At 46.4% G+C, this 25,824-nt stretch overlaps 1 protein-coding gene across 3 annotated transcripts in view; it reads right to left on the reverse strand.

Moving 5' to 3' along the window:
* Positions 1–2,379: 2,379 nt before the first annotated feature.
* The window catches only part of LOC144179492 (neural cell adhesion molecule 2-like), a 408,645-nt gene continuing 385,200 nt past the window's right edge, over positions 2,380–25,824 (reverse strand). For all 3 annotated transcript variants that reach the window (XM_077707865.1, XM_077707866.1, XM_077707863.1), the window contains 3 exons: positions 24,365–24,483; positions 20,701–20,907; positions 2,380–4,088 (listed from right to left, as the gene is read on the reverse strand). In XM_077707865.1, coding sequence (XP_077563991.1) covers positions 4,038–4,088; positions 20,701–20,907; positions 24,365–24,483 — 377 coding nt within the window. In that variant the 3' untranslated portion in view covers positions 2,380–4,037. The remainder of the gene's footprint in view (positions 4,089–20,700; positions 20,908–24,364; positions 24,484–25,824) is intronic.

Here is a 25,824-nt window from a genome sequence, read left to right on the forward strand (position 1 = left end):
AGCCGTGTCTCCGTAACCACCGGTTCCTCAGATGTTCATGCTACGGGTATGCACTACGATGTAAATCAGTTCTGTGCGCTTACATATTCAGCGGAAGCCTCATACCTGAGAGCACGTCAGTTACTTTTGCCAATAATATACCTCAGATATTGATCACCACCATTTATAAGCCAGTGTGTTTTAATTTCGGGAATATTCAACGTAAGTACGATGGATAATGCAGAATTATACTCGAGGATGAGCGCGCGACAAAGTGTCTTGTTGTGAGGTGAGCGCCCGCAAACATTCATCTGCTACATATATCCTCTGCGAGCAGCGCGCAGACGGGCTTAGAATATAATCGGCGTCCGCGACTAAACGCTCCTTCGAAATATCGTCACATGGCCCAGGGAGCCGGCTGAATAAAGGAGAAACTGAAATCAGAGGGCCTGATCAGATACCACTCTCTTCCAACGACACCTTTCATCGCTTGTGAACTGCCTACCCTGTATACTTCCAAAAATGTGTCCGCCGAACGATCAGGTGTTCGTTGAAGTCCAAAAACAAAACGACAGTGAACGCAAGATTTGTGTCTGTGATTACTAAAACGTTCATTGCTTGATTACGCTCCGCACATGTACACAGCGTCCCCCTCCCCTACCGCCCCACCTATGTATCGCGAAATAGCAGTGCATTTCGCGTATAGTTGGTCTGGTAAGCCCTACCTGGCTTAAGTTTCGACGAACGTCTTTAGCATAAAAAAAAAAGAAGTTGCATGTATTTTTTTTTCCTTTTTGTTAGAGCTATTATGTTTCTTCCACTGTAAGTACCCTCCAGACGTTCTGCGGCAGCGCCCGCATCACAATCGCAAACCAAACACCTCAGCACAAAGCCCGTGGTAACCGCTGCTGCCCAGACCAAAACCACGACGAGATGCGCAGCGAAGAAACAAACCGAACCACATCAGCCATCTTTCTCAAACAATGACGTCACATCCGGCAAAAAAGTCGCTCTTTTTTTTTTGTTGTTGTCTAGTCGGCGCATGGGCAATAGGGCTCGTCTACCGTTTCTGAACGTGAGGTGGAATTGATCGACTTATGGTGTTGGTGCCAATTTTAACATGAAGAAATGTGCTTCTCTTGCCAGCCTAAGCTGCCGTCCCAATGTTTATAATACGCGCCAAGTCTTTTTCAAATGTTTTATGCGCAATACCTGATAGCATGGTTGTGATCTTTAAAAGCTAAACGTCAAATTACAGTGCATGTCGTCATAGCTAAACGTCCATAACGTCACTGGTTGCTACGTTTTGCTTACGCAAGAAACATAGCGGATTCACTTTGAATTTATGAAATCGAGATTAGGGCCCGATACCCACAACCACGGAGTGTTCGCACCTACTCGGCGAGGTGGAATTTGAAGAGGCAACGGCGGCGGCGGCTGTCGGTCGTTTTTACGCCCAGTCGTGCTTCTGTGTATTCTCCGCAATAATCTGATAACGGCGCTACCGCCGCTGTCAGCCGATTGCGCCATAGAGTTTCTTAGTAAGTATACTAGAGAGGAAACTGCACCTGGGAATCCATGGCGTCGTGGGGGGTTATGGAAAGACCACAGCTTCTGGTTTTGGCTTGGCATGGAAATTGGATTCTTAGGCGATTTTTTGGGATTTGCTTTCTTCACTATACATAAACACGCCTACGAGCTACGAGGCAGCCGAAATACTCCCTGTCCTGTGGTAGCCGCGAGCCGCGGCAACTGCGTGTTCGGTGAAAGAGTGGGCAGTGCGTGATCGTATGCCTACTTTGGTCATGCCGGAGTCGAAGGAACGTATGACTGAGCGGGTGATATGCCGCCGCGAAAGTTTCAGCTGACGAAAAAAATTAACCAAACGTACTTCGGGGAAGACAAGATACGGCAGATACGGGCACCTGTATCTGTCCTATCTTACATTAGTCCACGACTGTTTAACGCCACGTTTACTTTTTTCAAGTATAAAACAACTCGCTCGGCATCGACTGCATCGCTCCAGCATCGACCATCATTCATGTCATCCTTCCTGCCGCCACTTCAGAGGTTTTGGTGGAGTTTGCGGTATTCGTCTCCACCCTGGCCCTCCAGCATCATCCCGCCAGCATCATCCCTGAAGCCGCCGCTTCAGGGTTCATGGATCGCGTCGGCTCGCCCCGGCCTCGGTGAGCCACGAACCCGTTGCCCAACCCCGTGTCCACAGCCTGTTAGCTGCCGAGGCTGACGTGACCAGCCACGACCTACCTACCAGACGACGAGGCCGTTCTCCTGCCAAGTGTCCGGCGCGCGGTCAAGGGCTTTGTACGTTGCTCCATGGTGTCGGCGGGCAGTGCTGTTCTGCGGCCAGTGTTCATTGAGTTCGTCATCATCCCTGGCGGCAAAGACTTCACTCTTTATTCCACTCTCATCTCGCATTCTGACCGCACCTGTACATTTGCTGCAGCCTCACCCGAGACGGTTGGCTTCGACGAGGGCAAAATGTTACAAAATGTCGGAGCGACCAGTGAAACATGACGCTGTGATCCAGCCTATGACAACAAAGAAATTGTGGGTGCACGCGGCCTGCGCGGACTCACTGATGGCCGCATTTTAAATGATGTAAATATATCGCTCTTCATCCTTCAACCAGAGTTTGCCTCACATGTGCTGCTGCCATATAACAATATATATACACACTTTCTCTTCTGCAATCACAACTGATCATTTCGAAAAGTACGCGAAGGAGAAAGGACACAAGAAGGAGGAATGACGACACAGCGCTGTGTCGTCGTCGTCCTTCCTTCTTGTGTCCTGTCTTCTTCATGCTGTTCTTTAGCATGATCAGTCCAAGCCAACTAGCCAAACTTGCCATCCTACTTTAATAAAAACGTTTAGTTGGCATAATCGCTCGTCGTTATGTGCCTTCTACTGTATCTGTGTAAATTGCAGTGTGTTTTCATGAACAACATATTCCAAACAGTAAGTTGTAGCACAACGTATTTATGTTTTATGTATTTTATACACTTAATTTTGGCAGTCTCTACTAAAGGCGACTAGAAGACATTCTTTGTATAGGGTCCCTACGAGTATTCTTGTGTTACTCATCATTACACTTGTAAAAGGTTGAGCCTCTGAACATGTATTTAACGAAGAGGTTTTATCGCGTCTGATTAAAAATGCGTTCTCTGTCACCATCAGCCTATTTGTGGCTATGGCAGGACGAAGGCCTCTGCAATTGATTTGAAGGTTTCCAGGGTTACTAGAGCTATTCAAGAGTGAGATAAAATATGCTTCATGCGGACACATGTTAACCGCTCATTAGATAAGCAAAGTGCTAAATGACCTTTCTTGAATGCATTTAATGTTAGTAGTAGTTCGTTTATGTGTATTGCATGCGGATAACCTCATTAAGCAGTAGTCTTTTGTGAGCCAAGAAAGAAACTAGGTACAGAAAAGTGAGATATCAACAGACACCAATGACGCCCTGGTTACCCACCAGTGTCACACGGTCTACCCCTGTCGTACTAAACTCGGCAGCTACGCCTTATGTCTCCCGAGACAAGGCCCTCGGCAGTTAAACTCCGCAATTGGACCTGCCGGAGAAATGCAGTGTTCTCATAGTGGGGACCTTCATCACCGAACGAGTTCCGACGGTCGGAGGTGTGTTGGGACGCTTGGGGCTGGTTCAGTGAGGTTGCGCCATGGGGCAGCGTAGCGCCGGGCCACGCCTGCCTGTGGTGCCTCAGCGCTTTAGGTTGACCTCTGTGAGCTGCGGGTTGTCCCGTGCTCCAGGACATAAAGGAGTCCGTAGACGACGCACTGTCTCGACGCAAGCCAAGCTCAAGTTCAAAGCCATCGGATGTGGAGTAGCGTCGACGCTGGCTGTTACTGAAGGCACTGGCGGTGGTTCCTTGGTGATGGCTGCGCCGCTTGGGAGGTGCGGCAGCGCAAGCTCCACTGTTTCGGCACTCCACGGAACAGGCGCCCGGGCAGAAGCCTGGTCCGGACACGTCCTCCGGGTCACCACGCGGCTGCCCGAACGGAAGCTCCGCTTGTCAGACGGGCGTCGATAGCGTACGCCCTTCCCGCTCCATCATTTCCCGCCTCTGCGATGTGAAACGACCACAATTTTTATATTTGCATCTCATTTTATACTCTTAAGGTGCCGCGTAAATGGATAATAGTGGCAATTCAGAACTTTCTCGTACACGGCACAGGGTAGATGCCGCAGCAGGCAACGCCCGAAAGAAGTCACAATTAGACCAGCAATGAAACGCCGCTTCCCAAAAATTACCTAATCAACTCAGGAAACCAAAAATTCGGTCTGGATGGTCGGCCCTACAAGGTAGACCCACTCGGTTCTGCGACGTACTGCGCGAAGCAATCTTCAACGCCCCCTCAGTACCGCCCTCAACGTCAACTCCGGACTTAAATAAGGCCCCCGAAGCGACGACGATTAATGGGCACGGCGGCACCTGAAGCATGCAGAGCGCTAATCCGTTCTTGTATGTTCTGCAGGAGAGAAAACGCTACGAAGAATGCATGAGTTCTGACTGCCTCTTCTTGATTGTGCAGCCGTGCCCAAGGTGGCCTTGTAAAACTTTGTGCAACTTGTCCTGTTATTTGAGGGACCTGTTATTATTACTAGCAGGTGACGTCGAGACAAACCCCGGACCGGACTAAAACAAACTGGCGAACAACTAGCGAAAATTGCTGGCAACATTCAAGAAATGAAAGAAGAACGACTAACCGCTATCGAGTCAAAATTAGACAAATTGGCTGCTTTAGATGAAAAAATACTGGACTGTGCCACAAAAGCTTCCGCCTTGCAAAGAACTGTATCAGGCTTAGAAATAAAGCTGGATGACTTATAAAACCGGTCAAGAAGAAGTAACTTGATAGTGTATGGCACCACTGAGGATGAAAAAGAAAATGATGAATCTCTATAGCAAGTATTAGATGATACAGTTACGAAAGGTGTTCTGAAAATTGAACCTGTTTCAATCGAAAGGATCCATCGGCTCGGAAAAGGAAACGAGAACAAAACCAGACCGATAATCTTCAAACTCCTTGATGATCGCGACAAAACAAAGATTTTGAAAAACTGTCATAAACTAAAGGGTTCTGAAATATCAATTAGTGAAGACTATTCCCAGCGTGTGCGTATTATCAGGAAAAAATTATTGCACTCAGCCAACCCAAACAAGGAATCCGGGCAAAAGGTACATCTTGTCTACGACAAAATTAGTATAGACCATATTCTTTACCGCTGGGACGACACCATAAACGATAAAGTGATGATTGGCGAGACAACAAATCCCTCAGCTGGAAAAAAAGAACCTGCCAAGCGAAGGGCCGGCATCACGCACTCGAAACCGCCTCAGTTGAGGTTTATAAATGTGAATTGCTGAAGTGTCCTAAACACATTAGAATCCCTTGAATGCCTGCTTCTCGATCTTCAGCCAGACTTTGCTGCTCTAACAGAAACCTGGTTAAGTAATGACATCCTATAGATAGTTAAGTAACGCCCCCTAACTACAATATAATACGGAAAGATAGACCTACAACAGGGGGTGGCGTAGGGGTAATGATAAAACAGGGAATACCGTTCACAATGCTGCCAGAGGTTGAAGGCGTAGAATCTGTATTTTCGAAACTAAAATTTGGCCCTCACACAACAATTGTCGGATGCTGCTATCGCAGTCACTCGTCTGGCGAAGATAGTATGCAGTCCCTTCACAACTATACGGAACCTACGGAACAAAACCTACAAAACAAGATTCATCTTGTTGGGTGATTTCAACCTTCCCCATATATTGAAATTTCAGTTAAAAGCAATTTCGCCCCACTGTATTAATACTTTTGTACCTACTAGACTGAAAAAGTTAAGAAACACAACCCGTAAATAACACGTGGGATAATATACGCGAAACGCAAAGTAAAGCGAATGCGAAAAAGATTAAAGGAAAAACGCGGAGCAGTAGCAGTAAATAATCTTACTGCTGCTCTGAGTGAACTAAAACCAAAAATCAAAACAGCTAAGAGCAATGATTTCCCTAACACGTTGCCAAAACGTCTTAAAAAGTCGCCCAGCAAGTTTTGGAGCTACTTAAAACCTGCAAAAAACAACAGAATCAACTCTTCCCAGGAAAAAGATAGCCCGATCAAGGCAGACAAACTGAACAGTTACTTTAAATCTGTATTCACTGCCGATGACGGAAACATTCCTGACATCGGCACTAGTACGTAAGCTACCTTGGAATCCATCGTCGTAACTGAGGCCGGTGTCCTTAATCTATTGTTAAACTTGGACACAAAGAAAGGAGCAGGGACTGATAACATTCCTAACATTTTTCTTGTCAGGTATGCAGAGTTGCTGGCTAAATATTTGTGCGTCATATTTAACATATCACTATCAACGTGCTCCTTACCCGAGGAGTGGAAAAACGCCACAGTTGACCCTGTGCATAAGGGAGGAAGCGGAAATGATATTGCTAAGCTTAGACCTATATTCTTGGATGAAACCAGCGCGAATTCAAAGTCTTCGTCTGTGTCTGAGTTCGCGCTGGTTTTATCCAAGAATGTCTTTCCAACTTGCCCAGCTTGCAACCCTCCTTAGACGTATATCCCAGACATGTGCAATCTGTAAAATTTTGGAGCACATATATCTTAAACATCTAACTGTTTCCCTAGAAGAAAAACGTATACTATCTCTCTATCAGTATGACTTTCGCCGAGGTCTCTCAACCATAACTCAATTATTGGAATTAACACACGAGGTATCGCAGAGTATTGACAATAAAAAACAAACTGACCTAATGTTCCTCAATTTTGCCAAAGCATTCGACAAGGTATCACACAAGAAGCTACTACAAAAACTTGATGCCACCCTAGGAACTACTGTTCTTAAATGAATAAAAAAATTATCTGACTGACCGCACACAGTATGTGGAATTTAACAATGAAACCTCGGCTACCACCTCCATTACATCTGGAGTCCCGCAAGGCTGCGTGCTGGTCCTAATTTTGATTTTTTTTCTCTTTATTAATGATGTGCCTAAAATATTACGGTGAAAATGAAATTATTCATGGAAAACTACGTGCTTTATCGAGAAATAAACTCAAGCAAAGACCATGTATTTTTAAATACTGCTTTAAAAGATGTTTCCCGCAGGTGCCGCAAATGGAAGATGTCACTCAAAGCAAACAATGTACATTCTTGTCGGTGAGTCGAAAAAAAACTAGGTCAAATTTTTACTACACTAATAATGACATTCCAATAACTAGAGTAAACCAGCATAAATATCTTGGAACTATCATAACTGAAGTTTTAAGATGGCATGTGGGTTACGTTACTTCAGCTGCCTTACGCCGCTTGTTGACAGTTAGATACCAGCTCCGCCAGGCCCCGCCTCCTCTAAAACTTCTTGCATACACTTCGCTTGTGCGATCATTCCTTGAATATGGTAATATCATTTGGTCACCATTCACAAAACAGCAAATCACGAAACTGGAATGAATACAAAGGAAAGGTATGAGGTTCATCTACAACCGATACAGACGTTCAGATTATCCGAATGAAATAATTAAAACGCTGGCTTACTCACTATAATGAACATAACAAGGTTAGCATGTGCAAAATGTGTGCATGAATTAATTCGCGGTCATCTAAACATTGATGTACCCGCCGATCTCAAGTTTGACCTAACCAGAACAACACGCCAAAACTACCCAATGAGACTAAAGGAATACTCATTCAAGACAAACTGCTTTAAGTACTCATTTTTTCCGCTGGCCACCGCGCCTCGGTAAAGTTGGCGCAGCTCACTCAAACTCACAAATTTTTTTACGAATCACCACTCACTCAAACTCAGACTCAATGCTGAGCAGAACACCTGCGCTCACTCAAACTCAAACTCATAGTGAGCGCAAAACGCGGAACTCACTCGGACTCAAAACTCAAACTGTACTCAAACTCAAAATGTACTCAGTACTCAAAATGTACTCAGTACTTAAAATGTACCCAAAACTCAAAATGTACTCAAACTCAAAATGTACTCAGTACTCAAAATGTACTCAAACTCAAAATGTACTCAAAACTCAGAATGTACTCAATGTAGTCAGAACTCAAAATGTACTCAGAACTCAAAATGTGCTCAAAACTCAAATTGTACTCAAACTCAAAGTGTACTCAAACTCAAAACTTACTCAGTACTCAAAATGTACTCAAAACTCAAAATGTACTCAAACTCAAAATGTACTCAATACTCAAAATCTACTCAAAACTCAGAATGTACTCAAACTCAAACTCTACTCAGAACTCAAAATGTACTCAAACTCAAAATGTACTCAAAATCAAAATGTACTAAACTCAAAATGTACTCAGTACTCAGAATGTACTCAAAACTCAAAATGTACTCAAAACTCAAAATTTACTCAGTACTCCAAATGTACTCAATCTCAAAATGTACTCAAATATCAGAATGTACTCAAATCTCAAAATTTACTCGGAACTCAAAATGTACTCAAACTCCTCAAAATGTCCCCAAACTGAAAATGTACTCAGTGCTAAAAAGTACTCAGTACTCAAAATGTGCTAAGTACTCAAAATGTACTCCAAACTCAAAATGCACTCAAAGTCAAAATGTACTCAAAACTCAAAATGTACTCAAACTCAAAATGTACTCAAAACTCAATATCAACTCAGAACTCAAAATGGACTGAAAATTCAAAATGAATTCAGAACTCACATGGACTCACAACTCTCTCATGCTAGGAATTTACTCGGGCTCAGATGGACTCTGATTTCATTAGCATTCCGAGTTAAGAATTCACGCGCGGTAAAAAAATTACGTGTGCAAATTCGTGAGCTCAAACTCTTGAATTTGGTACAACGCGACACCATAACTCCTGTGAGGTTGGAAACAATTTTCGTTGAAGATTTAATACAGCTATACCTGTTGGCCATGATGATTAGCGCTGGTTGGAAGCAATTGTACGTATATATTGGATACCGAACTCTTGATGTAGGCTCCGTGTTCGTGTTCACGACAGAGGCGGGCCAGACTCGATGGTGTGCTGGGGCCCTGGGGCGAAACAAACAAGATTGGGCGAGGGGACGTGCGCTCACTGCTCAATTCATTTACGTCGAAGCTGTTTAGGGTTACGGTTGTGGGCATTCTTGCTCTGCATCCTGAAAAAAATGCCTTGTGTCAAAGCGAACTGTCCCCGCGAATCTCGGAAGCGCGAGTCTTTTATGGATATGCCATTGCTTTTTTTAATGTGTAGCATTCTTTGCCGAGTATCCCCTCACCCTTCCCCGGCAAGGATCGTGTAACGCCCTGCATTTCCACAAAAATGCAGATATCACCGAAGTTCAACCTTTAATCATTATAAAAGCATAAATGTAGATCGAAAATGGCGAACCGTGTAACACGGCACTCATAGATAGCCACAGATTAGGTTAAAATTCAAAGTGATCTGCCGCTAGGGCATGTCGGGTATCAAATTGAAGGTCTCGAGGAGGGAAATCACGTGGGACACAAAAAATGCTTCGTGGTCATAATCATGACTTAGTTATTGTGAGCCATCACGTTGCTTGGTTTCTTCATAATGATGACACGTAGGCGTATGGGGTCTCAAACTAAATGTTTTGATTAGGGAAATAACGTTGGACAAATAAGAAATACATCTTGGTAGTAATAATGACGTAGTCACGGTGAATCATACAATGATTTAAAATTCATTGGGATGTTGCTAGTGTGTCCCCCCGCACCGAACTAAAGATCTCGGGGCGGGGATTCGCATGGGAGAAAAAAACTAATCCTGGTTATAATAGTGACAGAGTCATGGTGAGTCATCATAGATATGGCTAACATTCAATGTGATGTGCGTTAGGGAGTGGGGTGTGGGTGTCAAATTGAAGGTCTCAATGAGGGAAATCACGTGAGACAAATAAAAATTCCTTCTGGTCATAATCACGACATAGTCATGGTGAGTCGTCGGTTGGGTTAAAAACCGAAGTGATGCTGCCGCGACGTATGGGTATCAAATTGAAAGACTTGTTAAGGGGAATCACTTGGGACAAATAAGAGATCCTTCCTCGTTATCCTCATGCGATAGTCATGGTAAGTAATAAATTAGGTTAAAATTCAAAGAAATTCTGGCAGAGTGTGTGGGGTATCAAATTAAAGGTTTCGATGAATAAAATCATGTGGGACGAATAAAAAGGGCATCCCGCTGACCAGTACTAGTTAGGGCTAAAATGCGCAAATTCATCGCAGATGCTAGAACGGTAGCACAAAAGGAATTGTGGTGTCAAAGGGAAGGGTTTGAGGGAGAAAATTTACACCCGGAAATGACCGCATCGTAAGATAATTATGTGCACTAACTTCATAAGCTCATCGGGGCTGTAGAATGGTTGGTTTCTGTGTCAAGATTCGCCTGTAGCTAAAGCGAACACATGCTACTTTGTAATGGCAAGTTCAGTTTTGAAGGATGGCAATATTGTAAGCGCGAAGCTCCGAAGGGTGAACATTCATTTATTTCACTTCCACATTATCCCCATTATCAAACACTTCGAGGAACACTTCGTCTTCTCGTGGACTGACCATCATACTCGTTGGTTCCTGGACCGGTGTTCGGAGACGGCTGTGTCATAGAATTAACGTCCTACTGCACCAAGTACCCAAGGCCCTTACAATTCAAAAACCCTCATCTGGTGCTTCAGAGGGATCAATCGTGCTTGCGGCATTTGACCAGGCCATCTTCAAAACGTGGCCTGGTCGACACTCTGCGGCTCGTAATGTCTGGAATAAAGCCCGCGTAGCCACCAAAACAACGCTGGTGAACAGCCACAGGGGCAAGGAAGGAAGGAAGAAAGACTTTGTTGAGTGCCTGCAACAGACAGTGTGCGCCACAGGGGCAAGATGGAAATGGAAATCGGGGAAACGTTTTAATGTCGGGATGGGTCAACATCCGCAGCCAACCACTGCTCACTGTACCCCGCTTCTATAACTTGTATAGACTAGAATTTTGCCGGGTCGGCCATTTTCTAACGATCGAGGTACCACCTGGTGGGCACATCTTGGGGACTGCGGGGCGAGCAAACGACGTCGCATTCCCACGCTGTTGCTCCGTGCCGCGCGTGGATATCAGACGTCCAGGTGGCATCGAACATCGGTAAGTGTTATTTATTCGGCACGTCAGCAGCGCCAAGCTGAACAGGGCGTTAAAGACAACGTTAAAAGCATGCGAGAGCTGTCAGATTTGCCCATAAATTCTGTCGCCAAACCGCTGAGGCGGCGGGCCACCCCACAAGCGCTTTGTCCTGACGGTGGTTGCCTGTGAGGCTACGTTTAACCATGCAAGCAGGACGCCCGACTTTTCAGTTTATTTTCTTAATTGGGAGCAAGTTGCCGTCATTGCCTTTACTTGGCAATGTGCAAGAGCTACTCGTGCGGGCGTGATTACGCCATTGTTGGCTGCACCAACAATCAGCGTTATTGCAAAGGGCTCGTGCAACAAACGCGTGAAGTGCACCACGACAAAAGAAGTGTCTGCCTGTGCGGAATCTATTCGCTGCACAAATTTCCTGCACCCTTTGAGTGCGCCACAAATTGGCCGCCGTACTGAATCGGAAAGACTTCAAACCAAGCAAATTCGCCAGTATACGTGCAGTCGTACGCTGCTTCCGGAAGCACTGTTTATTCGCCCTCATGTTCAGTCCCTATCGGACGTTTTTGTTCTCTGGAGGTATGTTCTGTTAATCTCATTGACGGGAAGCGGACAAAAATCATCCGGAAAGCTATGCTGCAGCTCGGGTATGCGAAAAAATTGAGCCGAAAGCGAAATAAAAGCGTCGCGGTGGCGGAGAACGCCCGTCGCGTCAGAAAATAGCTGTTCGCGGTTCCCACCCGCCGCTGTAGCGCTAAAGTTCTTCTAAGCAAGCAAACGGTCATGAAATCTTGGTGTATCAAATAAGTTGCCCATGTTCGGCAGCTGGAAATAGTGTTATGAGGCGACAAATATTTTACTTTTATGAGCACGTACGTCTACGACCTGCACAGCTGTAGGAGTATTTCATGGCCTTGTTTAACAACCAACTCAGTATGAGGTATGGGAGCGCGTATTAAAGGCCAACTGCACTCAAAATTTCGACCGCGCGAAATCACTGTTCCTGCATAGTATGACTAAAAAGACCGCGATGTACGAAGTGTGACGCCTAAAATGTGCGTAATTACGCCGCCAGCGACCAGCAAAAATCGACGATTTTGAAAACGAAACTGGGCAAAACGCGGCCATTACGGGCAGGCGGAAGTGACGTATCAGCCGTCGGCGCGAGCGGCCAGACGGCCTGGCCTGACGGCGCGAGCTGTGCGGGCCGGTCGGCGCGGCCGGCTCGGTCAGCCAGGAGGAGAGTGAGCGCGCGCGTGCGGGGGTGTGGGAGGCGCGCGGACAAGCGAGCGCATGTCCCGCAAGCACGTGCGCTCTGGCATTCCTCGAGGCCACTGGACTAACCCAGCGCCTGTAGCTGAGGCTACTCAACGAACACTTGTGCCGCTGTCGCTTATGTAATGCCCCCCCCCCCCTCTTTTCTTTTTTTTTTCTTCTCTCTTTCTCTCTCTCTCTCTCTCCTTTCTTCCTGTCTTTCTCTTTCACACCTTTTCTATTCCACCCCTAGCCTCCTCCCAAGTCTTTTATCTCCTCTTCCCCTCCCCACCGCACTGGGTTGTATGCAGGTGAGCTCCCTACTGAGCTCAATAATATCCCCAGTGCACTTTCCTTTCCTTTCTTCCATCCAATCACTTCTCTCTCTCTCTGGCAGCGGCACACCGCGTAGGCATGATGTCGCGACGACACTCTAAAAGGAGAGAACCGTACGGTTAACGAAGCCTCTTCGGAGTCATGAAAGTCAGGCGTACCGGCGCGAAATACGAGTTTCCTGGATTCTCCCGCTGCGAGGCACGCCGATCGGGCTCGACGACCACTTCCGCTAAATGGCTGTTTGCGCGACAGGCCGGCAGGTGCTTTGTCGTCTGCAAGGGCGCTATTTTGAGTGTCTGAAACTGAATAACCACGCATTGCACAGAGCTACCGGTCGCGTCGCAGTAGTTCTTATGGTACCTACTACACATTTCGAAGGCATTTAGCCAGGGTGAAATTTGAGTGCAGTTGGCCTTTAAATATCAACACGTTCGCGCACCGACAGCGGCAAGCCATGCTTGGAAATGTGCACTATCGCGCGCGATCCAAGGCATTCGCTGATTGCGCCAACCCAGTTACCTTAGCGTATGCATAGGAGGCATATCAGCCCAATAGTTCCTAAGCTGTTTCATGGGAACGTAGGCTTGTTGACGGATGTTGAATGCTGCAATGTGGCGAACCAACCACGCTTTTAAGATGGCGGGCCAACAATTAACGAGTACAATCATATCTATCGGGCACTTAATAAGTCTTTTTTACTTAACTGGTCACTATTCAGTGCCATAATTTCCGATGGTTGCATCCGATCCACCTTCCTTCACCGAGACAATATTTTGATACCATACACGCCCTATCGGCATCACTTTGAATTTTAACCCAATCATTGACTAGCCATGACATAGCATGTTGATAAGGAGGGCGCATTTCTTTATTTATTCCACGCGATTTTCCTCATCGACACCTTTAACTTGATACCCAACATGCCCTACTGGCGTCACTCTAAATTTTCACTCAATCCATCACTCACCACGACTATCTCATAACTATACCAGAAAGCATTTTTACATTTGTCCCATGTGATTCCCCTCAACGAGACATTTAATTTGATACCCCACACACCCTAGCAGGATTTTTTGGAATTTTAATCAAATCTGACTAACCATGACCATCATGACTCAAAGCAAGACGTAATAGTTATATGCCCGACGTGATTCCCCTAATTGAAGCCTTGAACTTGATACCCCATTTGCTTTAGCGGCCTCACCTTGAATTTTAACCCAATCTACGACTCACCATGACTATCTCATGATAAGAACTACGAAGCCTTTTTTTATTTGTCCCACGTGATTCCGCTCATCAAGATTGCAAATGTGATACCCTACACGCCCGAACGGGGTCTCTTCGAAGTTTAACCCACTATAAGACTCGCCATGACTATCTCATGACTATAACCACGAAGCATTTTTGTATTTGTCCTACGTCATTCCCCCCATCGAAACCATTAATTTCATACCCAATACATACTAGTGGCATAAATTTAAATGTTAACACAAACAGTGACTAACCATGACTATCTCATAATACTGCCATGCAGCATTTTTGTCCCATGTGATTTCCCTCATCGCAACTTCAATTTGATGCCCCGCACAGCCTAGTGGCATCATTTTGAACTTTAACCCAATTTACGACCCATTATTACTATATAATATGATAATAATCAGGAAGCATTTCTGCATTTGGCCGACGTGATTCCCCTCATCAAGACCTTTAATTTCATACGCCACGCGCCCTTGCGCTATAAATTGGAATTTTAACCAAATATGACTAGCCATGACTAGGTCATAATATAAGCATAACGCATTTTTGTCCCACGTGGTTCCCCCCATCTAGACCTTGAATATGATTCCCCACACGCCCTCGTGGCATCATTTTGAAGTTTAACCCAGTCTATGATTTATTATGACCGTCCGATGATTATTCACAGGAAGCATTTTTTTTAATTTACCTTGCGTGATTCCGTTAATCGGGACCTTTAACTTAATACCTTACATGCCTTAGAGACATCTGTTTGAATTTTTACACAATCTATCTCATAAAGCGGTCATTATTCTATCTAAACGGGCGTCGCCCAGTCAGTTGACAACCTATTTGAAACAGCGGAGTGGACAGCCGCCGCCCCTTCCACCCGGTGCTCACCGCTTCCTTTTTGACCCTAGCAAATCAAACTGTTAACAGAAGCAGGCGAACCAGCAAGAAAGCGCCGCCGTGTGCTTTCCCACCACCCTCTCCCACCTTCTTAGAGGATCCATCAAAAGGAAAAGGTGCAATAACCCTTTTTTATGACCTCACCAGTCGATTATTATTCACACGCCCAGCCACTAAATCAGACACCCCCAACGCCTCCCCACCAAGCGATCATGCGCATCGCGAATGCTCCCGTACCCACAGCTATCCTGAATTGCGAGCCCAAAGCGGCACATGAAACTTATAGGAGCCATGAAGACAAAATACAAGTTGGGTTTATTAGAAAGACTGCTTAGTCCGGATAACAATGATACCAATATCATCGCAATCTTCGAACAAATAACGGAGATATTAAAGAAAACGTGCGAAGCAGCCGCGACCCCCTAGCCAATTTCCCGAAACTGTTCTATGACGTCACAGAACCTTGTTTGTGCGATTGGCCGCCGCCTAACTGACCTGCCGGGACGACACATGACTGGACGTCTGTAATGGGGCCTCTAGTTCCATTTGATCGCATCACTTGAATGCTAACGTGCAGTTTACGCACTGAAAATTATGTTTTATTGTTGGCCCGAATGATGTCATTCTTGCTCATAACACATCACTGTGGCGCAAAATTTGAAAGTTTTTAAATACTTGTTGCTTTTTTCGTTAAAAAAACATCTTTTGGGGCTGTAATAGAGCTGAGTGAGATGCTGAATCCTAGTTCTTTCAAATTACATGAAGTTGTATATTTCTCTTCATGGCTCCTTTAACTGCCAACCATATCTGCCTCCTAGTACTTAGTACTCAAAATGTACTCAAACTCAAAATATACTCAAAACTCAAAATGTACTCAGTACTCAAAATGTACCCAAACTCAAAACTTACTCAACACTCAAAATGTACTTAAACTCAAAATGTACTCAGTACTCAAAATGTACTCAAACTCAAAATGTACTCAAAACTGAAAATGTACTCAAACACAAAATGTACTCAATACTCAAAATGTAGTCAAACTCAAAATGTAGTCAAACTCAAAATGTACTCAGTACTCAAAATGAACTCAAACTCAACATGCCCTCAGTACTCAAAATGTACTCAAACTCAAAATGTACTCAGTACTCAAATTGTATTCTAACTTAAAATGTACTCAAAACGCAAAATGTACTCAAACTCAAAATGTACTCAGTACTCAAAATGTACTCCAACTCAAAATGTACTCAAAACTCAAAATGTACTCAAACTCTAAATGTACTCAAAACTCAAAATGGACTCAAAACTCAAAATGGACTCAGAACTCACTCGGTCTCAGGCGTGCTCAAACTCAGTCGGGCTCAAACTCACTCAAGCTCAAACTCACCATGTTACACTAGCCTCGCACTCACTCAAACTCAAGCTGACGTGTGAGTTTGAGTCCAAATGAGTCTGAGGGAGTGGACTCATGACTGAGTCTGCCGACCTCTGATGGCCACTAATGAATGGAATAAACTGGACCCGCAGATTTCTAGCACTCCGCATTAGCGAAGTTTATAACCCTCGTCGAAAATGAACTTTTAATACGCAAGCGGAATGGCATAGTTGATTCTCATCTGTGTTTTTACGTATATTGTACCCAGCGAAGTATCATGTTATCATATTCTTTCTTCTGTGTATAGTTCTGTTTAAGCAATATTTAGAACTGAATTCAGGAGGAAAGAAAATAGTCTGGTGATTCTTGTTTTCTTAGTGAGTGCCCTCACTTGAATAGCTTAGCCGTATGGTAGTTCCTTATTATTGTTGTGTTTGTTGATGGATATGCCAATGTGCCAACAATTATTCTAGTCGCTGCATTTATTTTTTCCCGACAACTTTTGTTTACTCTTATTTTTGATGCTCTTCTTGATCTGCAAATTTTAAATGGTCCGATTCTGTTAGTTTTATTCTGCCTTTTCCATTGCGATGTATGTGTCCCTATTGTATACTTATTCAAAATTTTGTGTTCACGCCCTTCCTGCTAAAATACCTGATGGGATTGGCAGTATGTCAAAATAAATAAGCACAATGTCACTACCGCAGCTTAAGATCAATAGACGCGTCGACAACAGCACATTGTTTCTTCAATTGTGTAATGAGGACGCATTTCCTTCCCTGCTACAGGTGGCCTTGGTTCTAATTCCTCTGGACCTTTGCATAAAAGCTCAATAACAGGCGCGCGCCACATAGCCGCTGCTTAGCTCCTGCCCCATCCCACCTTAATTCCTACAAAATGGTGACCTCCGGTGCTCTTCCTCGAAAGAAAGAAATGAATTTACCAATCACTACAACGGCTGGCGCTTCGAAGCCACGTTAATGGTTTTTCGGGGATACGAAAAATAGAGGTAGTAAGAAAGATTGCTCCTTGAGCTGTTTTAAGACCAATACAATGAAAAGGTCCCGACAGATGGAGCACGAGTAGTACGAACGCCGGAAAGTTGAATTGGATTGAGCAAATTTGCAAGGCATTCTTTATGGCGCAGAGGGAAAGGCGGGTAGAACAGCGTGACGGTTGAGCATGAGACGTGGGAGAGGAGAGGGTGCTACTAGGCAAGACAAGTTAATACGCGCAAGTTTCGGTCTGTTGCTTAGGTTGTAGCCCGTACTAACGTCTGCGCAGATGCCACGTTGATGCACGCACGTGAGATGGAAGGCTGCGAACTTACCTGCCACTCTTAGGTATAACAGCGCCGAGAAACTGAGAGCAGTGCGCGAGAAAGAGCGGTTGTCTTGTCTTGAAAAGCTTTGGGGGTCACGAAGCCGCGCTTTCATCCGCGGCTCTCCGCCTGAGAGCTAACAGTATATTCGAGACTGTCATAGTGTGCCTGCTAGCCTGTTTTCACTTTATTTGCAGTTAGGATCGTCTGGCGCCTTGTTTTTTCTTTTAGGCTCTAACTACCAGACGCAGGACACCACCTCGGCATTCTTTTATGCCCCCTTCTCACTTATTTAGCAACCTTATGGGGTTGAATATTCTGGTGTTATGTGGAAACAAGCTTTCTCACACTTACAATTCGTGTTTCGCTTCAAGGTTGGTAGCACAGACCGCGACCTCTGCACCTGCTGTGGCGCACAGGGCGCCTGGAGGGCATAAGCAAATAAAACGCCAGTTTTCAAGCTACGTGGGCTGCCCTTGCAGTTAAGAGAAAATCAAATTTACGCTTTCACGCTCACAACACTAGGGCTTCAAAACGAACCCTAGGTGAGCATCCCCAAGTAAGAACTATTCCTTCTGTCCTTTTTGTGCGCTACAAAGATTGCTCAGTGAAACTATGCTGTGCCTAATTAAAACGAAGCTGCCGTAACAGGCTTCTAGATAGGTGTTGCCGTATGACTTTTGTACAGCCCTCAAGAGGCTGTTCAAGAGGAAGAATAGAAGAAGCGCCAGCCTCTTTCGTCGTTTCTCTGATTTGTGACTCGAACCTACTTTTCAAGATGTATGCCCACTGCGAAGGTACTGTGAGCATCGCATATGCAACCTGCGGCAGGCGTGCGGCAAGCAGGCGCGCTGCCTAGCCTGCCTGACAGATCAGCTGCTGGACATGACCCCCATCCCGCAATGGCTGCCGCTTCCCTGCTACAAGCACGTCCAGTGAAGCCGGCTGCCTGCGCTCCTACCAGCCGAATTTCCGAGTCCAGTGAGCTACCATTACATCCTTGTGAAATAAGGTCAGTTGTGACCTCTGTATCTTCGAATCCAACGTCACTTCATGCGAAACCCCAGCTACCAGAAGTATCAGGCGCTGCTTTTCCACCAGTAGACAATGCAATAACCTCGGAATGGGGATATTACAAATTTGGTCCGCTCCCGGAAAAGGACCGTCGTGACGCTTCACAATGTCAGCAAGTCGGTGACAATCGCGTAGCTTCAAATCCTCCAAAAAGCGGTCTCGTTGCGATTATAAAACCAACAGGCCATTCAAAACTCACCACCCGTTTCTATTCCCTTGCTGTGAAAAGCGCGCTGGAGTCCGTGGCTCCTAGTGGTGTGCTCCAAGTACGGGAAAATTACAGATTGCACCTATTAAGCTGTTGATACACGCAATAATGTGCTCAGGGAGCGCATCTTACAGGGCACTAGCATCGCAAAGATTTAAGTTCGCGCATATAATAAATAAATAGATAAATAAATAAATATGAGCCCCGCCCCACCCCAGAAACGGCGAGATGGGTGTGATTAGGGGTGTACTCACGGATCTATTAGACTCGTAAATCGCTGATGCTTTGCATCAGAGGACAAAAATCATTAAGTGGGCTGATTGTGTTCGCTACTGAAACTGCACAGGAGCACGTTATTATAGGCTACACAGGGTACCGTGTCTTCGAATACAATGAATCTCCCAGACAACGCATGTAATATCAACGTTTTGGCCCAGTTGCTGCGGCATGCACATTTCCCTTGCGCTGCTTCAGATGCGCAGAAAATGATGGTCGTTCCGCTTGTGGAGTTAAAAATCCCCTCTGTGCCAAATGTAGTAAGCAGCACGAGTCGACATCCGTTAACTGCCCAGTTCGCCGTAAGGAGGAGGCTGTCAAAAGGGTCAAGACGGCTAATAAAACTGATTATAAGTCGGCCAAGGCGATTGTGCAACACCAGTGGGGCACAGCAGCAAGAGAGACCCCCAAGAGTAATATGAAAAAGCCCCATGGTTACACTTCCGTCGATGTGGACCTCTCCCTGAGTGTGTGCAGTCGGAGAAACTCTGCACGTGAACAATACCACCCCAGCATCCTCTTGAAGCCGCCTAAATAGCTGCACCAGCAAGCACTATTGAGCATACATCGCCAGTTGTACGCTCGGTTGCGTCTCCAACCGCAGTTCTAACTTCGCCTACAGCCAAACTAACTTCTGTACCTACGCCCAGAGAGACTCGTGATACACGACTTTCAAAATCGCCACGTTGTGCACGTGTTAAAAGTCAGTCAGAAACCTCCAATCAAGAATGCTTCGGGAAACTGAGCTCCTTAATCCTCTTTATCGCGGAGGCCATCCGTACGCTCCTGGCCTCGGTTTCCCGCCTGAGGCTAAAGCCGTTATGCCACTCATCAACTCTGCGGATCGCTTCCTCACTCAGTGGATCGAGGGGTTATGACTCCATCCACTGTTCCTAATATGAGAGAAATGCACAATGCAGCCATAATTTTTCAGTAGAATGCGGGTGAGCTGCAGTCACGACTATAACACTCTTTTTATAAGGAATAGCTCGTATTTCACATGTTTCAGCAGCAGTGCAAGCCCATTCGTGAAAACACCACGCGGTTATCGCGGGCACCAAGAAGAACGCGATGTGGTATTTACACAAATGCTTGAAAGCTACGTTAGCGCTGACCACTGATTTCACTGTCCTGCATTTCGCCATCATCACCAGCCTATCTACGCCCACTGCAGGGCAAAGGTACCTCCCAATAATCTCCAATTAAACCAGTCCTGTGCTAACAGCGACCGATTCATCCCCGCAAACGTCTTGATTTCATCTGCCCATCTAACTTTCTGCCGCCCCTGCCACACTTGCCTTCTCTAGGATCCACTCTGATACCCTTAGTAGCCTACGGTTATCTTGCCTTCGCATTACATGCCCTTTTCGCATTACATTCTTTATTTCTTTTGATATGCTCTTAACACGCGTTTGTTCCCTCACCCACTCCGCTCTCTTCTTGTCCCTGCATTGCACACTGCATCAACTTGTTCGCTAACCCTTCGTTAAAGCAAAGCCAGTCTCCAAGTGTGCCCAGTCTTCATGCAAAATGCAGTGGAAGATTTAGAAACAAAGGTACCTGCGGGCTTCGGCGCATTAGTGTCGCCGTGTGCGCGGGAGGGGCACTTGATGACGTTATCATGCGGTCAACTTCGTCCGGATCAGGCATGCCACCCTGTGGCCGAAACGTGCCGCCGCCAGTCGAACGCTGGTTTTCAAGGCTCGGGCTACCGTCCACGTCACTTCCGGGGTTGAACCGCTCGCGGTACATCATGTCATCACGGAACTGCGCCAGGTTAGAGGGAAAAGCACAGAGAGGAATCAATCGATGATCCTTGGGTGGCTGGATACACAAAACGCTCACCGCCCAATACTTTGCTGGAATCCGGGTTGTAGCTTGAGTAAGTCAAAAAGCGGACGTGATCATAAATGAAAGTAGCTTACTTTCCTTCACTCACAACTTACCACAATATTTTAAATAAACAAACCATGAAGCAATATGTGATAAGCGCGTAAAGCCTAGAAGACGTCGCGAATAAGTAATTCTTACTTTTTAGACTTTTCTTACTTTTCCTTAGGTAGAAGTTTTCCTTACTTGGTAGACGTGAGCGCAAAAACACACAAGGTTAAACCTAGTAGGCGCCACATTCAATTAGGACAAGGCCACCAGTTGTATGTGATTTACGGTACATATATTAGTCACATGGAAGTAACAAGAACAAAATACATTACGGAAAAAATAAATACTCATATTTAAGATCGGATTTAAGAGAATTTTCAAGATCAAAGAATGACTTAGGCCCCAAGCTCACACGTTTCTTCGCCGCACGAATGTCCCGCAGTACTTTCCAGACGTCTTGCTTAGCCTCGCGGTGTCGAAGGGATTTACAATCTCTCCGCTGGAAACGCCTTGCTTTGCGACTGGGCTTGAAGCTTTCTAATGGCTTTGATCTGTCTCTTACACTTTCCACCGCTGCTCGTTCCCGCGGCTATGCAATCACAGAGTTACAGAGATGTAGGATGAATTCTGTTGCTTGTTCTATATGTGCGGTACACGCGCCGCGAACGACCGCCTGTCGCTGCCGCCAAGTTATACTCGCGCTGTGGAACGCGTCGTGAAGGGGTCGTTTTCGAATACGATAGTCTTTCTTGGGCTAATTGAACCAGAAAATATTGGTCTCGCTTTGAGTCCGCCTGTCCGTCTGTCTGTCCGTCTCGATTTACCCATCCGGCCAGAAGTTAGAACAGTGCTTCAACAATAGGTTTATATACCCAAGGTTTTTCGAACCACTCAACCAGCAAACATACTCATATGAGTATTAGAGATTTTGTTTTCCGGCACTGTAAACCAATCTTTAAAATATCTTTGCCGTAAGACCACTTAATGCCGCCGGGTCAGGGTTACCCAGAAGGTGCTGTCGAACGAGTTAATGAAGCCGTGCGAACGAAGCGAGCAATGAACGTGAAGTTATGCCAAATGAGGCCTAAAACAACCGTCGCTAAAGCAGACGACAAGGCCGTCCCGCCGACGCGCCCTCTCGTGTGACCATGCACCTGCGCGCGAGGAACGCTGGGTAACCATTCGCCGCGCCATCTGCACTGTGCTCCGTGAGTAAAAACCGCTCTCTTCCTTGTTACGAATAGACCCGTCGCCGTACTTTCCCGCATCAGTCCTCGGCTGCGCGCCGAAGCCACTGCGTGCGCCTTTTAGACAGGCCCCACCGTGTCGGTGACTCATGATTCACGCCTCGACAAGCCCGGCTCAGACGCTTCGCTATCGGCGCGTTCAACATTCCATGGCGCGCCGACAGAACAAGCCCAGGCCTGTTTCGAGGACACAGAGGCCCCGTCGATCACAGCGGAGTCCTCCTCTCTCCCCTCTCTCGGACTCAGCATGTGCTGCTGCTACTGACTGCTTACGAACTCTGGAAAGAGCGTTGTGTGTGTCTGTGATTTCTCCTAATCTTTATATCGTCTCCTCCCCCTCCCAGCCGCACAGGGTTGTATGCAGGTGAGTTGGGCTCAATAGTATAGTTGGGCCCAACCCCAGTTGGGCTCAATAATATACCCAGTGCACTTCTTTTCCTTTTCACCCGAACCACATAGTAGTAGTAGTGTGTCTGTGATTCTCGTGGCGTGCGCAAAATGTGGAGGGAAGGCTGTTTTGACCGTTACCGCTTTTGGGTATAAATAGAAGCCCCGCAAGCGCTATAACCCATTCCTGTTAGAGCAGCGAATCCATGCTGTCACTCTGCTCGAGTCCTGTATTGTAACCTCGCCCGTCGGGGCATTGTTCTTTGGCTTCGGCTCACCTCTCGCTATGAAGTAAACAGCTACGTTGGCCTACGGCTTCTGGACTTCTTCACGGCTGCTACAGCGGCTAGCCGCTCGCTTCACCCCGCTACCACACGTATGCCGGAAGGTACGGAGCTCGGATCGGGTGCCCCCACTCGGTCGCAACAACTGGTGTCAGCGCCGGGATGACACGGTTGCAACACCCTTCACGGCCGTTTTGGGAGTTTCTTGTCGCGCAGACCACAAAGAAACCGTTGGCTGGTAAAAGTAGAATGCTTCTCTTAAGTATGTTTAGCGCCGAAACCAAAGACGTTACACAAGAGGGGAGACGTGACAAGCGGAAATGTTAAAGTAGAATGCTTTGCTTTAGAAAGTCAGTGCCCTAAGTGCTGTTTGTTGTGCCTTCGCTAACTTACTGCCGCATACTTGCAATAGGGCTCTTCCCGCCCCACCTAAGCATTGCGATGGGGACAGATGTCACAAACCATGGTTGATGCTGAAGAGATCTATTTACAAACAGATGGCAGTTATGTACAGGTGGCCTTGCCAAATGGCCTTGGGAAGCTGCGAGCTGCCCATTCGTCCTTCGTCGTCGGTCATGGGACAGTATGGCGCTACACGACATTTTAGATGCGAAGCAGCTTATGGCCGAGCCTGTTCCCTCCGCCGTTGTGTGGGCGCCGTTCTGCGGCGTCCACACCCCCACTGCGCATGCCTGGCCAGGCACCGCTGAGGATGATTGTAGCAGGATGCCCCTAGAGATTGGCCAACCCGAGAATACATCACGAGATAGCTTCGCGTTCAACTACCGCCGTCATCTTCGCGTATGGGAACCCTGAGTACCACACCCGCATTGCGCATGCCTGGCCAGGCATCGGTGATGATGATTGTGGCAGGATGCCCCTAGGGATTGGCCAACCAAAGAATCCATCACGAGATAGCTTTGCGTTCCACCACCGTCGTCACCTTCCCGTATGGGAACCCTGAGTAGTATGCGAGGCATTCCTCCTCTCCTCTCCGACGCTCCTCTCCTCTCGGGCATTCCTCCTCTACTCTCCGAAGCTCCTCTCCGGGATGGCGCAACGAATGGCAACACCTGCGGCTCCGCGCGGCATTATGCGAAGCAGCTTAGGGTTACAGACGCGACGGTAGCCGCTGCATACTCCGCTTGGGGGTGCCACTGTTGCTCCGCGGTATAAATGACGCGCGCGCGTGCTCCGCTCCCTTCATTCCCCTCCTGCAACGCCGCGATCGAACTGAAAACTAATGGGAACTTGAGAAGACCCCATGGCTGCTCCGCATACTACTCAGGGGTCCCCTATGGGAAGATGGTGAAACTTTTTGTTACCGGTTTTTCTTCTTGTAGCAGTACCTTCCGATATTTGGGAAATGTTGCGCACCTGTTTCTGGTCACAACAGACAAAGGGAAAGGAAATCGCAAAACTCACCGGTGGTGGTATCTGGACCTTGGGGTTTGGTAGCGTGCCGTACATCATACTGCCTTTGGGAATGTCCTGGCAATTCCTGCCATTGGATCTGTTCAGCTGCCGAAAGACCCACTCGGGATCTGAAAATATTTAACAGAGATTAAAAAACATTTTTATAGTATAATACTCGTTCACTAGCCAGTATTGAAAGGAGCTGAAAGCTCAAACGCGTGAGGTTGCTGTGTACAGAGCTTATCTTGACGAACCCGGGCACACATTCTTAGATTGCTTTTTACTCGCAGGTTTATAGCAGCAGAAGCTTTATAAAGTCGTTAGAAAAGCGACTTTGCGTTATTCCGGCGTTGACACGAACGGTACAAAAACCGAAGAAAAGTCAGAAGCGAACCAAACCATGCCTGCTTATGCCAAAAGAAAATTAAGTATTGCAAAAGTAATAAATGATTAGGGGAAAGTAGCATTTATAGGTCAGGTGAATTGTGATGGATTAGGATAAAAGATGGTTTACACTAATTAAGGTGAGTTAAAACCTTTAAGGTGGAATAAGATGAATTAGGGTTGAATAAGATGAATTATAGTTATTATTATTATTAAGGCGAGATTATGTTCAGTCAAACTCTTCAATCAAGAAAAGTTGCTGCAGTTAGGGCACCCGCTCGGTGGAGTGGATCCTCTGTCCGGAATGAAAGGAGTGACTGGAGTTGAATGGAGAGATTAGAGGTAGGTTGTTGACCTGGCGTTTTCTGGCACTCTATACCTGATGGTATAGGGTGGAGAGTGATGGACAGTAGTTGCCCGTGGCCTGATATTCGGCTGGATATATTGCATAAAGGAGAATGCGGTGTGGATAGGTGTTGGTTTGGACTCAGTCTTCCGAAGGTGGTGGCTTCGTCTCTTGTGATTTGCGGGTGTATATTACGGAACATTTTCCGTTGTTGGTGCCGATAGTGGGCCAAGATAGCGGTGTAGTGCAGGGGAGTGTGTTGATTCGACGCCAGGAGTGATGTTACCCAAGCGAGGGAAAAGGCCCGGTGCATATAAGCGCGGACAGCGGCTTCAGCCGCCTCATTCCCCTCGAGGGAATCGTGACCGGGAACCTAGACTCTGTAGAGCTCGGGAGTGTTCAGGCTTGTTTGGAGAATATGAAGCGCCGTTTTAAAAATCCGTCTTCGTTGATAATTTCTGCAAGTGGCCTGAGAGTCTGTGATTATGGTGACTGTGGCGTTGACAGCAGTTATAGCGTGAGTTATTGTGGCTCCTTTGGCAGTATCGATCAGTGTGGTCTTGACTTTTCTAGATGTTTTTCACCGTCACTGTCCATTCACTACTCTGGATACATAGGGGGGGGGGTGCGAATAGGAAGGTGCGTCCACATAGAACTTATTCCGGCCATTCTTTTATTGGTGCAATTAGACGAATGAACATCGGATAAGGTAGATTAGGATGGGGTAATGGACAGCTGG

Source organism: Haemaphysalis longicornis, unplaced genomic scaffold (genome assembly GCF_048455015.1).
Source record: "Haemaphysalis longicornis isolate Haplotype H1 unplaced genomic scaffold, Haemaphysalis longicornis Haplotype H1 scaffold_4, whole genome shotgun sequence".
Lineage (NCBI taxonomy): Eukaryota > Metazoa > Arthropoda > Arachnida > Ixodida > Ixodidae > Haemaphysalis > Haemaphysalis longicornis.